The sequence below is a fragment of the Bos mutus genome, chromosome 18 (genome assembly GCF_027580195.1).
Source record: "Bos mutus isolate GX-2022 chromosome 18, NWIPB_WYAK_1.1, whole genome shotgun sequence".
NCBI classification, from domain to species: Eukaryota; Metazoa; Chordata; class Mammalia; order Artiodactyla; family Bovidae; genus Bos; species Bos mutus.
In genome coordinates, this window is record NC_091634.1 from 36,903,123 (window position 1) to 36,917,859 (window position 14,737).

Consider the following 14,737-nt stretch of genomic DNA (forward strand, 5'->3'; position numbering starts at 1 on the left):
ATGATAAGCATATAAGCAACAATTACACAGTAGTGTATGAGTGCATTTACCGTGACCCACCTAAGCAGTCCCCTGATGCTGGGCATTCAGGTTGTTGCCAGTTTCATGACTAAGGAATGATAGGCTGCTTTATTCAAACTCCCCTCTAGGGCAAAGGGACTGAACGCTCTGTGTGTCAGGCTCTTAACAGAAGGGGGCGCTGGAGTGGGCAGAGAAGTGGCATAGGCTTTGCTACCTGCCTTGGTCCACGTCCCGTGCATTGCTAGGAAGGAATGTGCTGGTGGAGCAGGTGACAGAGGTGACCTTCTTGGGTGCCCTCCCTTAAGTCACCTGCTTGCCAGCCAGCAGGCTTTGGGCAGCCAGGTTGGTCCTCCCAACCCCTCTCTGGGTCTTGGGTCTTGTACTCCACCTCCTCAACTATAAGGAAGCAGCTCGCTGGTGTCACTGGTCTTTTCCTCGGAGGTGGGGTCACGCCTGTTACCCAGTTCCTCCCCCAACCCTCTCAGAGAAGCAGAGACCAACTTGTGGTTCAGCTGCCTTCTCCAGCCCCAGGAGATGGTTGGTTCTGAGCTTGTGCTCAACCGATTGTTGATGACATCTCAGCCATACGTAGTGGGGAGATTTAATATGCACAACCTGAAAATCCCCATGTCTGGCCTCGCTTGAAAGGTCAGAAGTTTGGCAACACTGGGCCTGTGTCCCCACCTCACGCCGCACTCCCACCTTCTTCAGCTGGATCTTGGGCGTCTGCTCCTGCTCTGCCTTTCACCTGCTTTTCTGGCTGGTGAACCCTGTAGGCAGTAGGCTTTGTCTCCTGGTGTGTAGTAATAGCCAGCCCAAGGCTTTGTGGCCTGCTTGTGTAAACTGCATCTCCTTATCTCCGTGGAGGAAGCCTGACTCTCTCACGGTACCTTTCCCAAGGTTCCCTGTGGTCATCACAGAATGTTCTGCAGGGAAATCCCTACACGTGCTCTGATGAATGCTGGTGCCAAAGTCCTCATCTGCATTTTGGGTTATTTCCAAGGGGAGAGTTCCTGGGGGCAGGCTGATGTGGAACCAGGGTCTAGGCCTGCGGGGAGAACAGGCAGCCCCCCTGGAACCCTGCTCTCTGGGGGCTGGTTTCTCCTCCTTGGGCTCTGGCTGAACCAGGTCACCCTCACCTCCTGATGGAGTGCACATCCCACGGCTCTCCGGCAAGGCAGACTGGAAGCCAGGGTGGACGCAGATCCTAAAGTTGTGCTGGTCACTGGCAGGCTGGTGTCTCCATAGACAGACTCCCCAGGAACCACTCAGAGTGGGAAATTCTAGGGGCTGGACAAGGACCAATCCACATTTTGTAGTACCTGGAGTTTATACAATTTGGAGGCCTTTTAAGAAAAAAAAAGATATAAAGTTACAAATACAAAAGTAGCTACAGGCCTGGGCAGGGGTCTGGGCAAGGCAGGTGTCCTGAGGGTCAGCCCCTTGAGGCCCCTGTCAAGCTGCCCCTGGAGTGGGCCCAGGGGTCACTTCTCTGCATTTGCTCCCTGGACTCCTGAGAGCCCAAGCTGGCCGGTTCTGTGATGGGAGAGTGTGCTGAGAGCTGTCAGGACCAGGTCAGGTGCATTGCATCTGGAGTTCAGGTGTGGTCTGATGTATGAACACAGGGAGGGCTGGGGCCATGGGGTTGGGCGAGAGGCCTGGGAGTGAGGAACCAGGCTTACCACCCCGGCTTTGTGCTGGCAGGTGGAACATCTGAAGGAGAAGCTTATAAGCCAGGCCCAGGAAGTGAGCCGCCTTCGATCTGAGCTGGTGAGCCCAACAACGCCATCCTAACGGGGCTGAGGGGTGGGGAGAAGCTTCCAGGGTACTTATCACCACGAGCTTGCATGACCCATAATGGGAGGGAGGTTAATACTTGTTTGCTGGTGTAAAGCAGGAGTGTGATCTCTGTGTATATAAATATGACTTTCCTTGTTACTTTCACACTCAGGAAAATAGAATGAGAGGGCTGGGGTGTAGCCAGGAGCCGTTCCTATCTCACCACCCTCCTCCATCTCTTCTCTCCTCTGCCCTCATCTTTGTCTTTATCTTCTCTGGAGCCCCTTCTCTCTTCTCTCCGTCCATCACCGGCCTTTCTTTCTCTTTACTCCTTCTCTCTTCCTCCCCATCTTGGCCCTCTGCCCACTGCACCCTGTACTGTCTCTGCCTCCCCGCTGCCCCATCCTTCCCCCCACCTGCCCTGGCCACATGCCCCCACCTCGACTTTGGCTCTCTGCAGGGAGGTACCGACTTGGAGAAGCACCGGGACCTGCTGATGGTGGAGAATGAGCGACTGAGGCAGGAGATGCGGCGCTGCGAGGCGGAGCTGCAGGAGCTGAGGGCCAAGCCGGCGGCCCCTTGCACGGGCTGCGAGCACAGCCAGGTGGGCCCAGGACCAGTGTGGTCGGGGGACAGGGGGCTTGATTCCCAGCAGTCACCCCAGCTCCTCACGCTGACTCTTGCCTGCTGGTCTCACACCTGACCCATCCCCACCTCCCATGCCTCTGTGGCTGTCCGTCTGCAGGAGAGTGCCCAGCTCCGCGACAGACTGTCCCAGCTACAGCTGGAGGTGGCGGAGAACAAAGGCCTGCTGTCAGAGCTGAACCTGGAGGTGCAGCAGAAGACCGACCGGCTGGCCGAGGTGGAGCTGCGGCTCAAGGACTGCCTGGCTGAGAAGGCGCAGGAGGAGGAGAGGCTCAGCCGGCGCCTGCGAGACAGCCACGAGACCATCGCCAGCCTGCGCGCCCAGTCACCGCCCATCAAGGTGAGCTGGGGCTGGGTGGCTGCCTGCTGTATGCACCTGGGCTGTGCCTCGGCACTGGTCTCTGGAGCCCAGGACGGCCAGACGTAGAACAGGCTTGTCTTGGTGAATAAGTAGGTGCAAGGGGTTGAAGGAATCCTTCCAGGTCTGCACTCAGCCTGGCCCCTTCCCCTTCCTGCTGTCCAGGGTCAGGCCATGTAGGCGTCCAGCAACCGAGGCTTGGGGTGCCTGCTATGAGCCAGGCATGGATGTGATGCTTCACTATGTTCTGCTCTCGTCTTTGCCCTCCTTGTCTGTTCTGTGCCCAGTCTTGGGCCACAGCCAGGCTCCTCGTGGGTTCGTGAAAATGAGAAGATTCCAGGAGGCCCCTGCAGCATTCTGGAAAGCCAAGACCTCAGGGCTCCTCTAGTTTTTTTCTGCGGGATGTTAGTGGGATGCTCCTGAGGGTCCCCTCAGGGTCCCAGGGTGAGGGCAAGGCACCCACACACCTCTGTGTGCCTGCCCCTCCGCCCCTTCCTCGCAGTATGTCATCAAGACAGTGGAGGTAGAGTCGTCCAAGACCAAGCAGGCCCTCAGTGAGTCGCAGGCCCGGAACCAGCACCTGCAGGAGCAGGTGGCCATGCAGAGGCAGGTGCTGAAGGAGATGGAGCAGCAGCTGCAGAGCTCGCACCAGCTGACCGCACAGCTCCGGGCGCAGGTGTGTGGGTCATCGCGTGGCTGTCGGGGCGGCATGACGCTGGGGTCGCACTCTGGCACAGTGCAGAGGCTGAGCACTTGGGGTCCCACAGACCCGTGTTCCAGTCCCCCTCTCCCTGCTGGCCGTCGTGACCAAGGGCAAGTTTCTGTTCATCTGTAAAATGGTCTGATCGCAGAACCCAGCTCCCAGTGAGGCTTGACCTCATTGCAAGATTGACTCAGGGCCTGGCACACAACGCTCTTGGAAGGGTACCCTGGTCCGTATCATAACTGATGAGAGATCCTCTCCCCTGCTTCCCAGGGCCTATGGGACCTTGGATGGTGCTGGGCTGATGCTGGGAAGTAGCTGCACGGAGCTGGCAGCCCTTTTGGGGAGAGAGACGGCCATCCTATCCCTCCCTCGTGCATGTGTGTGTGTGGGGGGGCATCTCACCTTCCCGTGGGGCATTGCACTGAGCTCCTGACCCTGGCTTCAGATCGCCATGTACGAGTCGGAGCTGGAGAGGGCCCACGGGCAGATGCTGGAAGAGATGCAGTCCCTGGAGGAGGACAAGAACCGGGCCATCGAGGAGGCCTTCGCCAGAGCCCAGGTGGAGATGAAGGCGGTACACGAGAACCTGGCAGGTAAGCCGGCCGGCTGAGCGCTAGCCTGCTCCTCACACCACGGCCCTTCACCCCATCTGCCTCTCACCCCTTTGTGTCCCCATAGGCGTCCGGACCAACCTGCTGACGCTGCAGCCAGCACTGCGGACCCTGACCAATGACTACAATGGGCTCAAGCGTCAGGTGCGCGGCTTCCCGCTGCTGCTGCAGGAGGCCCTCAAGAGTGTCAAGGCCGAGGTGAGTGCAGGCCCTGGGTGGCGGGGCTGGGAGAGGCTCTGGAGCCCCTGGGTGGACACAGCATCCCCTACCACGCCCTTCTCAAACTCAGACAAACCCGCAGACGGCAGCTCCCTTCCCTACCACACACACAGCTGTCCTCAGACCATTGGAAAAACAGTCTGATCAGGGGTAGGTATTTGGATATTTGTCTTGTTATGAGTCTGTAAAGCAAACACGTCACATATATCTTTATATTCCATATGGGCTACACATATCTTTATATCTCAAACATGCTACACATATCTTTACATCTGTTAGGTTTAATTTTTTCAAGCTGTACTTGTGCAGTATGAGAATAACCAACGTCTCTAAAGTGCCTCCTACATGCCGAGCCTTTTATAGCCATCAGCTCCTTGAGTCTGTGTGACAGCTCCGCAGGATAGACATATATTTGGGGACTCGAAAATAGTTCTTCTCCTTTAATAAAAAAAATCATGTCAATAATACATGGACATGTTGCAACTACAGACTTCACAGATGGGCGTCGGATGAAAAGGAAAGGCCTCTCTCTGCCACCCAGCCCGCTCCTCAAAAGAAACCTCTCCCAGCATGTCCCCTAAAGGGTATCCTGAGCATGTTGAAAACTATTGACATGTATGTGCATGTACACGCACTTCCCTTTCTCCCAACAAAGGGGAACAGGTGTGAGTGTAGCCTGCATCTTGTTTCTTTTCCCTATGAATGGAACTTGAAATCTTTATCACCAGCTCCTATGAATTCCCATTTTACAGATGAGGAAATTGAGGCTCGAAGACATTGAGCCAGTTGCTTCTGGTCTCCCAGCTCTTCAGAATAGAGCTGAGATTTGGGTCCAACTGAATCCTGTAGTCAAGGGCTGGTGCTGTGGAGTGAGGGCTGAGTCCCAGCTCTTTGCTCATCAGCAGGGCAACATTGAGGTTGGCTTAGCTTCTTTGGGGCTCAGTTTCTTGCTCTGTAAAATGGGTCTGGTCACAGTACCTACCCAGAGGGGTTATTGGGAAAATCTGACGTGTGACAGCTCAGCTTAGGTGCCCAGTCCAGGGCAGGCAGCGATGAGCAGGCTGTCAGTGGGGGGGCAGCGGCCGGGCATGTGAGGTGGGTGGAACTGGCCCCCTGATGGCACTGCCCTTCCCCCACCAGATTGGCCAGGCCATCGAGGAGGTCAATAGCAACAACCAGGAACTGCTGCGCAAGTACCGCCGGGAGCTGCAGCTGCGTAAAAAGTGCCACAATGAGCTCGTGCGGCTGAAAGGTGACTGCCGTGTGGGTTAGGGGGTGCCCAGCAGAGGGGGCCCTGACCTGCCTCGGGGGTGCTCCTGCCCTTGCCTTTGGCCCCCAGTGCCAGTCCTTGGAGCTGTGCCCTGTCATTTTGAGGGACTGTTGTGATGCCCTCTTTGTAAATAAGGGTACAGAGGCACAGGAATGTCACAGGGAATTTGCTCAAAACTTCATGGCGAGTAAACAAACTTTGCACCTTGGATCCATCCAACTCTGAAGCCTTTCCTCGTGCCCATGGCAGCCTGCCAGGTGTTGGAGGAGCAGGGCATTGAAGTACTGGGTGGTGGGTGGCTAGAATGTCACTTATTCTGATGTAGGGCTTGGTCAAGCTTGAGAGAGCACCCGTTCACTGCCCAGCGGTCCAGAGAGCACCTGCCCTGTGCCACATGCTGTTCCAGACACTGAGGATATGTCTCTGGACCCCACAGAACCTGCCCTTGCCCTCATGGTGCTCCCTTCAGTTTCAGTGGAGGGGAGCAGACAGTGATCATTAATCACCCTGAGAACCCCATCAGTGCCCCTTTACCTGGGCTGGGGAGGGGTTCTCAGAGCTCCTAAATATCTGAGAGTTGAGGGTGTCGAGGGGGCTTCTTGTAGGAGGTGGAACCAGGGTTGAGACCTGGACTGTGAGCTGCAGTGGACAGGTGGAGGGAGGTGGGGCCATGCTAGATGTGATGGGGAGTTTTCTCTTCATTCTCTTCATTCAAGCCTCTGGGATCCCATCTAAGGGCTTGAAGCAAGGCGGGTGGCGTGATTGAATCTGTGCCCCAGTCAACCCCGGGGCTGCTCTGTTGCCTGTGCCCATCTTCTGCCTGGTCCCGTCAGCCCATCTGATTCCCAGACTCTGTCCTGGCATTCACAGTGCCCTTCTAGAATGAGAACAAGCTCCTAGGCTTAGTGGGATCCAAGCCCCTCATTGTGTGTGTGAGGAAACTGAAGTCCAGATGTGTAATGAGTTGTCCATTTTGGTATCCCACTCAAACTGGGTGCAAGGTGCAAAGTCTCAACTCTGAAAACTGACCTTTCCTCTATGTCCCCAAGGTGAGGCTGCCACCCTCAGTTGCTTTGCTTAGCAAAAAATGTATTGATACATGAATTCATAGTATAGTGTGAATGACTAAGAACAGCTTTGTGGGCCACCTTGCCCTTGGGGGCCTTACTAAGAAGGTAGGATCTCTTGAGCCACTGGCCTGCTCCAGACACCAGTGGACACCAGTGTGGAGGCAATCTGGTCTTGACCTGGCCTGTACCCATCTCTCCTGCCCCATCAAATCTAGGAAACATCCGGGTGATTGCCCGTGTCCGGCCAGTCACCAAAGAGGACGGGGAAGGACCTGAGGCGACCAATGCTGTGACCTTTGATCCCGACGACGACTCCATCATTCACTTGCTGCACAAAGGAAAGCCTGTCTCCTTCGAGCTGGACAAGGTCTTCTCCTCACAGGCCTCACAGCAGGACGTGAGTGTGGCCCCTGCCGAGAGAGGGACAGAGAGACACACCTCACATGAAGGGGGAGAGATGGGTGAGGGCTGGACGAAAATAAACGTAAGGGAGGGGAGACAGGATGGAGAAGCCTAGGGCTACAAGGTCCCTCTCTTTACCTCTGGAGGAGAGAAGAGGGTGGGAAGGCAAAAAGGGCTTCGGAAGGGCAGATGCATGTATAAGCTAGAGCAACCCCCCCGTGGCTCCGCCCATCTCAGCCACACCCACTCTTGGGCCCATCCTACTCGGGTGATCCCTCCTATCCTTATAGCCACACCCACCCTCATAGCCCCTCCCACCCAACCGTCCCCGCCCATAATCAACCACACCCACTCTCAGCCCCTCCCACTCACATGGCCCCGCCCACCCACTGGACCCTGGCTTGTGTGGAGGCAGGCCTCTCCAGCCAGGAGCACCACCTTTATCAGCCCCACGGGCCTTTCTAGGGATTCCATGCTGCTCGCGCAGACCCCAGGGAGGAGCCTGCAGCCTGTGTGAGCCAGGTGTTTTCAGCATCTGCTCTTCCCTCACATTGCAAGGGCCAACCTGAGAGGCCTGTTTTGCTTGTGCCCAGGCTAGGCTTTATCTTTGCCCCCGTCCTTTGTTGCTGGCTGGCAGGCAAGCCAGTGGAGGTGCCAGGCACATGCTGCCTCTCCCTTGAGAGGGGGAAAAGCTGGGGGAGGGCTCCTGAGCTCCTGGCCCAGGTTGCCCCTTCCTCAGGTGCCAGTGGGCAGTAATTACTACCCTGACTTCCTTTCAGTCTTTCGGCAATGAGGTTGCCCACTGATGACTAGTGTAAATGACTCATTAGTCACAAATTCCTCCACAGTGAGCTGGTTGCCCATGATAACATGTGCCATATTGTAGCTGAAGAAGGGGAGTGGTCAGGAGGAGGTGGCTGGGGTTGGGGGCGGCCAGCAGCCTTGGCAGCTCCACATCCTCCATCCTACGTCTTCTCTGCAGGTGTTCCAGGAGGTGCAGGCCCTCATCACCTCCTGCATTGATGGCTTCAATGTCTGCATCTTCGCCTACGGCCAGACGGGTGCTGGCAAGACATACACAATGGAGGTGGGTACCCACTGGGTGGAGCAGGGGTTCAGAGTGAAGACTGCCCCCTTGCTGCTATTGATGGGGGTGCCCCTCATTGGTCTTGAGGTTCTGTGTGGGGCATGTTTTGCCTCACTTGGGCTTCACAGCCTTAGAGCTGAGCCCATAATTATTTGTGTTAACCCTAAGGCACCAGGCCTGAAGTGGGGGTGCCCTGCCTAAGCACACCTGCGTGGTCCCAGTAGGTACGGGGGAGGGGAAGGTGTGCTGACAACAGCCTCTGGCCCCAGAGGTGTCTTGGGTTGGGCTAAGAGTCCAGGGCAGATTGCTGTGACGTATCTCAGGATTGCCCTCATTTCAACCACACACATGTATTGGGCTCCTGTTGTATGGCTGCTCATGCTGGGCTCTGGGCGTGTCGGGATGAATGAGGGGGGACCTCGACCCTCAAGGAGATCCTTGGGCAGCGGGAGAGACTGGCCAATGGAGGCTGTTGTGGGGTGCCCAGCTCTTACCTGCAGCTTGCAGGGCCTCATCTCCACGCATGTGCCACCCCTCCCCCCCCCACGCCCCATGCCTCCATGGACTGTGGCCTGGAATAGGGGTGTTGAGAGGAGGAAGAATTTTGACTGTAGACAAAAATGGAAAGCTGGTCACAGGGCGTGTCTTTGGTTTGTTAGCATTTCCCTGGCTCTTGAGGGTTGCTACGGGATTCTCCAGGTAGAGGAGGAGGGCAGGTGACCTGGTGTCCCAACAAGGGCTGGGAGAGGGCCCTGCTGGCCCAGGCTGTTGGACACCCTTTGGGAAGGCTCCCGTGGTGGGCCTTTCTTCCCCAATCTGGACCTTCTTTTCCCTCAAGAAGGGATTGATTAGACTGTTTAGTGAGAGGCAGGCCAAAAGAAGATGGGAAGAGGGAGGGGGTGGTTGAGGGGAGTGTGTGCAACACCCTTAGGCTCCCAGCTCTGTCTGGGGTGCCCAGAGTTGAGGTGACACCAGGGGCACCCATCCTCCAACTCATCCAGGCTGAGGCTCCACGTGCATCAGGCACCCTGCCTGGGGCTCAGCCGTGACCAGAGCGCCTGCCCTGAGGAGCTGGCCCACCCATGGGGAGATGGCAGTGCCCACGGCAAGTCACCATGTGTCCTCCAGGTGCTAGAGAGGAAAATTCAGCCAGGAACAAGGAACCAACAGTGAGGTGGGGGGGGATCTGGTGTTTGGAGGGAAAGGAAGCTTCCCTGAGGAGGTGACATTGGTGCAGACACCGAAGCCAGTCAGAGAGGAATGTGGGGCAGAGGGGACAGCGGGGCAGAGGCCACGGGGCTGGAGGGTGTGGGGAGGACACTGAGGCCCCAGTGGCAGAAGCGGAAGTGGGGGTGGAAGGTGCCATCCAAAGGGAGGCCCAGGTGAGGACTCCAGACTGTTTCTAGAAAGGCCAGCCAGCCTGTCCGGCCCCAGTTCACTTGCCAGCTCTCCCGCAGAACCTGGCTCACGGCCCACCTGACACTGAGCCCCAACTCTGGGCAGCAGCAGGGAAGTCACACATTCCCAGTGGCTCCTCCCAGGGGGCCCAGCAGGGCCAGGTGTCCATCAGCAGGCCCTGTGTGCAGGGCCCAGGCCAAGTTCCACCTGGTGCTCTGCTTTAAGTCTCAGGCCCAATCTTGGCAGGGTGGGGCCATTTTAAAGGTGAGAAAACTGAGGCCCAAGGAGGTGAAGCGGCTTGTAGCTGGTGGAGGGTGTTTAGGGGGCAGGCTGGCATGTGACAGCTTAAGTTGGGGAGGCCGGCCTGGGAGGGGTAGCCAGAGCAGGTGGGGAGCATCTGCACAGGTCAGCCTTTGTGGGGAAAGGGGAGAGGCCTGGCTCACTGGGGCCTTGATTTTACCCCAGGGGACCCCTGAGAACCCAGGCATCAACCAGCGGGCCCTGCGGCTGCTCTTCTCTGAGGTGCAGGAGAAAGCGTCCGACTGGGAATACACCATCACCGTCAGTGCCGCAGAGATCTACAATGAGGTCCTCAGGTGAGGGGCCCTCAGGTGAAGGGCCCTCAGATGGGGGCCTCAGGTGGGAGTTGAATGTTGTGACTAGGCCCAGAGAATCCACCGGTTCCAGGCACTAGCAGGCAGGAGGGGGGCGGCCCACTGAGCCCACCTGGGACACCCAGACCAAGGCCCTCCTTTCCTCTGGAAGTGCCCTCACCCTACCTGCAGGCTGCACTGGGTGGTGAAAAGTGAGAGTGGGGTCTTGGGGAAACCTGCCTCCAGGGGTTCAGTGCAGCATGGGGACTGGAGTTACCACCACCCCAGGACTTTTGGGGAACATTCCTGCCTCTGCCCTTCAGCAAACTGAGTGCCCGAGAGGAGCTGGGGCTGGGGAGGGAGAAGGGCTGAGCCCCTTGGTGTCCAGGAAGGCATCCTGAAGTGTGATGGTTGGGAGAACATTCCAGGCTGGTTGGGGGGGTGCGGGGGGCGGTGCAAGTGTAAGCAGAAGGCAGACTGGGAGGAGGGCGTGACCGTCCTTCCTGCCCTCAGGGACCTGCTGGGACAGGAGCCCCAGGAGAAACTGGAAATCCGGCTGTGTCCAGATGGCAGCGGGCAGCTATACGTGCCGGGGCTGACCGAGTTCCAGGTGCAGAGCGTGGAGGACATCAACAAGGTGAGGAGCTGGGCGGGCCAACGCTGGGAGGCTTCCGCCCACAGCGGATCGGCTCCGCCCGAAGGGATAGGGCTCAGATGCAGGCTCTTTTGGGTCCGCAGGCCTCTGGGAGCCTGTTTCCTCCCGCTGAGGAGGTTAGCGGGTGACGCCCCCTGATAGGGATGCCCCAGGACTGGGGATTTCGAAGACCCCACTCTAAAGCCGGTGCGTCGGCCTTCCCACCTCCAGGTGTTCGAGTTCGGCCACACCAACCGCACCACGGAGTTCACCAACCTGAACGAGCACAGCTCGCGCTCGCACGCCCTGCTCATCGTGACGGTGCGCGGCGTGGACTGCAGCACCGGCCTCCGCACCACAGGTGAGCCAGGACCCCCAGCGCCCTGCCTGAGCACCCCCACCTCTGCCTCTCCCGGGGCGGCCCTGACCTGCCCGCGCCCTCCCCACAGGGAAGCTGAACCTGGTGGACCTGGCCGGCTCGGAGCGCGTGGGCAAGTCGGGGGCGGAGGGCAGCCGCCTGCGGGAGGCGCAGCACATCAACAAGTCGCTGTCAGCCCTGGGCGATGTCATTGCCGCCTTGCGCTCCCGTCAGGGCCACGTGCCCTTCCGCAACTCCAAGCTCACCTACCTGCTGCAGGACTCGCTCAGCGGGGACAGCAAGACCCTCATGGTGGTGCAGGTGAGGGCCTCAGGTGGGCCGGACAGTGTGGCCATCAGTGTGTACAGACTTGGCCAGTTCCAAGAACAGGGGTTCCCACCCCCTTCCTTCCCCTGCAGCCCAGGTAGCCCGCAGGCTGTGCAGAGAAAAGCCTCTTGTCTTCAGCAGCTTCAGAGTCAGTGACATGTGCCCCCCACCCCATAGCCTTCCCAACAGACCTGGCCACAGTCACTCTTTGCTTGCAGCTTCCTCCACTTCAGCCACCTTGGTGAAGTTGCCCCACCCCACCCCACCCCAGCTCCCCTCCTTCTCGTCTTCTCCAGGGAGCCTTCTAGAATCCCCTGGTTGTGAGCTCCCTCTGATGCCCCTTCCAGTTCCGTGAGGACAGCTGGCCAGCCAGGTGGAGAGTGAGCTCTCGTGTGTCCCCTAGGTGTCCCCTGTGGAGAAGAACACCAGTGAGACGCTCTACTCCCTCAAGTTTGCTGAGAGGGTGCGCTCTGTGGAGCTGGGCCCTGGGTCCCGCAGGACAGAGCTCGGGTCATGGTCCAGCCAGGAGCACCTAGAGGTACAGGGACCCCCGCCGGCACTGGGTCAAAGACTTCCGGTCATGGGCAGAAGGGAGGGTGTGGTGGGGAGGACAGCCTGGAGTGGGGAAGAGGGGAACATACCAGAGCAGGTGGAGCCAGAACTTGAACCCAAACCCAGTAGTCTCTTCAGTCCAGGTGTTTTTGTTGACCTCAGAGGTACCTAGGGGTCATCAGCTGGTTGGACGTGGGGCAGGGAGGTGCAGGCTGGCACACAGATGCTCAGTAGTGTTTACTTCTTTATTAATTCCGTCTTCCCATAGTTATTGTATCATTGTCATGTCCATTTTGCAGATGAGAAAACAGTTTGGGGTGGCTGGGGAGGGGAAACACATGGGTGGCAGGGGACCCACCCACCTGCCCTTCTCTGCCCACAGTGGGAGTCAGCTTGCCAGACACCACAGCCCTCAGCGCGAGCCCATTCGGCCCCCGGCTCTGGGACCACTAGCCGCCCAGGTTCCATCAGAAGGAAGCTGCAGCCCTCAGGTGAGTCTTCAGGGAGTGAGCCAGGGTGGGGAGCCTCCCCCATAGGCTGATCACAGCCACTGGGCTGCCCTTATTGGAGTGGGCTTTAAATTTATAAAACTTCTGCAGACCACTTTCACAACCTTCCTTGGCCCTGGGAAGTAGTCAGGGCAGACAGTGCTGGGTCCATTTTATTGATGGGAAACTGAAGGCCCCTTGGAGATGGAGTGTCAGGAGGGGAGGCCAGCCCTCTGGACTCCTAGCTAGGCCGCTGATGTGAGGCCCAGGGCGCAATTCTCTGAGGCTGGGTTCATGAAAGACATGGCCTCCCAACTAGGCCGTGGATGGGTGATTAGAATCCGGGGCTCCAGTCCCCAGCTTGACCCCCTCACAGAAGGGCCTGGCAAATGTTTTGAGTCTAAAGGGGGTATGGGCAGCAGGGTCCTGGGGGGTGGGTCCCAGCCCAAGGGAAGCCTACCAGTGAGACACCTGTTGCTTTGATTTCAGCCTGACGGCTGGGGCTGCAGAGTCTCCAGGTGAGTGTGGGGGCCAGCAGCCCAGGGCTGCCCGCCCACCCGCCTGCCTGGCCGCCTCGGGTTGCAGGGCTGTGCCGGGAAGCTGGCTGGGTCTGGGGCTCGCTGCCTGCTGTCTGTGTGCTTCTGCCCGGCTGCCTCCTGCTCTAGGACAGAGGCTGACAGTCCCGGTGCTGACAAAACCTATCCCCTCCCATAGGGAAGTCCAGGCCATTGCCTGTGTGATGGACATGCCCACCCTGCCGGACCAGGGACCAGCGACTGGGTCTCCATGCGTGGCTGGCCCACCCCTGCTGCAGCGTCTGGAGCCTGTGAAGGCAGAGGCCAGAGTGGAGGCGCCTCTTTGACCCCATCTCCCCTTAGAGATGAGAAACATGTTCAGAAGGAAACCACGTCTCTTGGCTGTGGCTCTGGGTGCAGGTGGCACGGGCTGGAAGGGCAGGCCCAGGCCATCAGTGTGGGCCCTTGCGGGGAGGGCAAGTGTGTCGTGTGGGAGGGTGGGCCCTCGCCTGGGCTGGCCCAACCCTCCCCAGCCCGCAGGGCCTCTCCAGAAGGCACAGGAACTGTGGGAGCTGGGCGGTTGGTGGGCAGCCCTGTCCTGCTCTTCTCCGGGAGTAGAGCATCTCGCCAGGCGTGTATAGTGTTCCTAGATGTACACAGGAGGCCCGCTCCCGCGGCGGGTCGGGCTTTATTTATGGCTGGCAGGAGGTCAGTGGGTGGGGATCTTGCTGCTCCCCTCTTCTGCCTGGCACCAGGCTGTCTCCCTGCTCACTAGCCTCTTGACATTTTCCTCCCTCTGAAATCCTATTTAAGAACTTTTGGAAGCTTAGCCATTTTTACTTATTAAATAACCTTTTTACACAAGCACTGTCTGGAAGAGTTGGTCTTGTGAGCCCCTGATCAGATGCAGGGAGCAGGGTGTTGGCATGTTGTGGGTGGTTCCCCAGTTCTGGCTTGTCACCCACTAAGTCAGGATCAAGTGTCCTCCCCCCATCCTTATCATGATTGACCCATACAAGTACTGGCACCTTCACCTAATAAACGGGAAACTCAAGCTCTCCAAAGGCTTGCCAAAAACCTAGCCACAGTGGTCCCTACTCCACTGCCTGCCGTCTGCCCTGGCCTTGCCCCCTTAGGTGAATGGCCATAGGTCAGTGCTACCCGCCTCCTCCCTCTGCCTACAGCACCCCAACCATGGGTGCCATGCCCACCAGGCTCCCCACCGTGGAAGTGGTGCTGGTCTGCACCTGGTCCCAGCCTTGGGGAAACATGTGCAGGGCTCTGTGGGGTCCTTGCACCAAATGAGCTGAAGTGGCCTCAGGAGGAGAAGCAGGGTGACCTCTGGGTCAGGGGAGCTGTTCTGGCCAGCCAGCACTAGGGGCCCTGCAGGGAGGGGCAGCTGTTCAGAGCATGGGGTAGTGGCCTTTCTGGTCCCATCCCTGGAGGCCTCCGGGGGTGGAGGGAGGGCGGTGAGCTCTGGATCAGCCACCACAGTAAGTGGCCCCACTGCAAGGCTGGAGTCCCAGCCCCCTGCAGGGTACAGCTGCCGACTGGCCTCAGAGGCATCCACTGGACAGGTGGGAGTGGCTGAGACAGAGGGGCTGGGCTGGAGAGCCTGAGCCCACCCCTCACCTGTTTCTTCTAGCCATGAAACAGGGAGTTGCTGTGCCCACCTTCCCCCAGATTAGTCTGAACTGACCCCTT

The 14,737-nt window shown here is 58.5% G+C and overlaps 1 protein-coding gene across 6 annotated transcripts in view; it reads left to right on the forward strand.

The window, feature by feature from the left end:
• Nucleotides 1–14,097, forward strand: part of KIFC3 (kinesin family member C3) — a 34,828-nt gene extending 20,731 nt beyond the window's left edge. For 5 of the 6 annotated variants that reach the window (XM_014479462.2, XM_070388358.1, XM_070388355.1 and 2 more), the window contains 16 exons: nt 1,726–1,791; nt 2,261–2,404; nt 2,546–2,785; nt 3,306–3,479; nt 3,955–4,102; nt 4,188–4,318; nt 5,480–5,591; nt 6,895–7,076; nt 8,064–8,168; nt 10,032–10,162; nt 10,673–10,796; nt 11,025–11,154; nt 11,243–11,472; nt 11,882–12,016; nt 12,413–12,521; nt 13,233–14,097. In XM_014479462.2, coding sequence (XP_014334948.1) covers nt 1,726–1,791; nt 2,261–2,404; nt 2,546–2,785; nt 3,306–3,479; nt 3,955–4,102; nt 4,188–4,318; nt 5,480–5,591; nt 6,895–7,076; nt 8,064–8,168; nt 10,032–10,162; nt 10,673–10,796; nt 11,025–11,154; nt 11,243–11,472; nt 11,882–12,016; nt 12,413–12,521; nt 13,233–13,258 — 2,187 coding nt within the window. In that variant the 3' untranslated portion in view covers nt 13,259–14,097. Of the gene's footprint in view, nt 1–1,725; nt 1,792–2,260; nt 2,405–2,545; nt 2,786–3,305; nt 3,480–3,954; nt 4,103–4,187; nt 4,319–5,479; nt 5,592–6,894; nt 7,077–8,063; nt 8,169–10,031; nt 10,163–10,672; nt 10,797–11,024; nt 11,155–11,242; nt 11,473–11,881; nt 12,017–12,412; nt 12,522–13,007; nt 13,037–13,232 lie in introns of all 6 variants that reach the window. The other variant, XM_070388354.1, reaches the window with a different exon arrangement.
• The last annotated feature ends 640 nt before the right edge of the window (nt 14,098–14,737 follow it).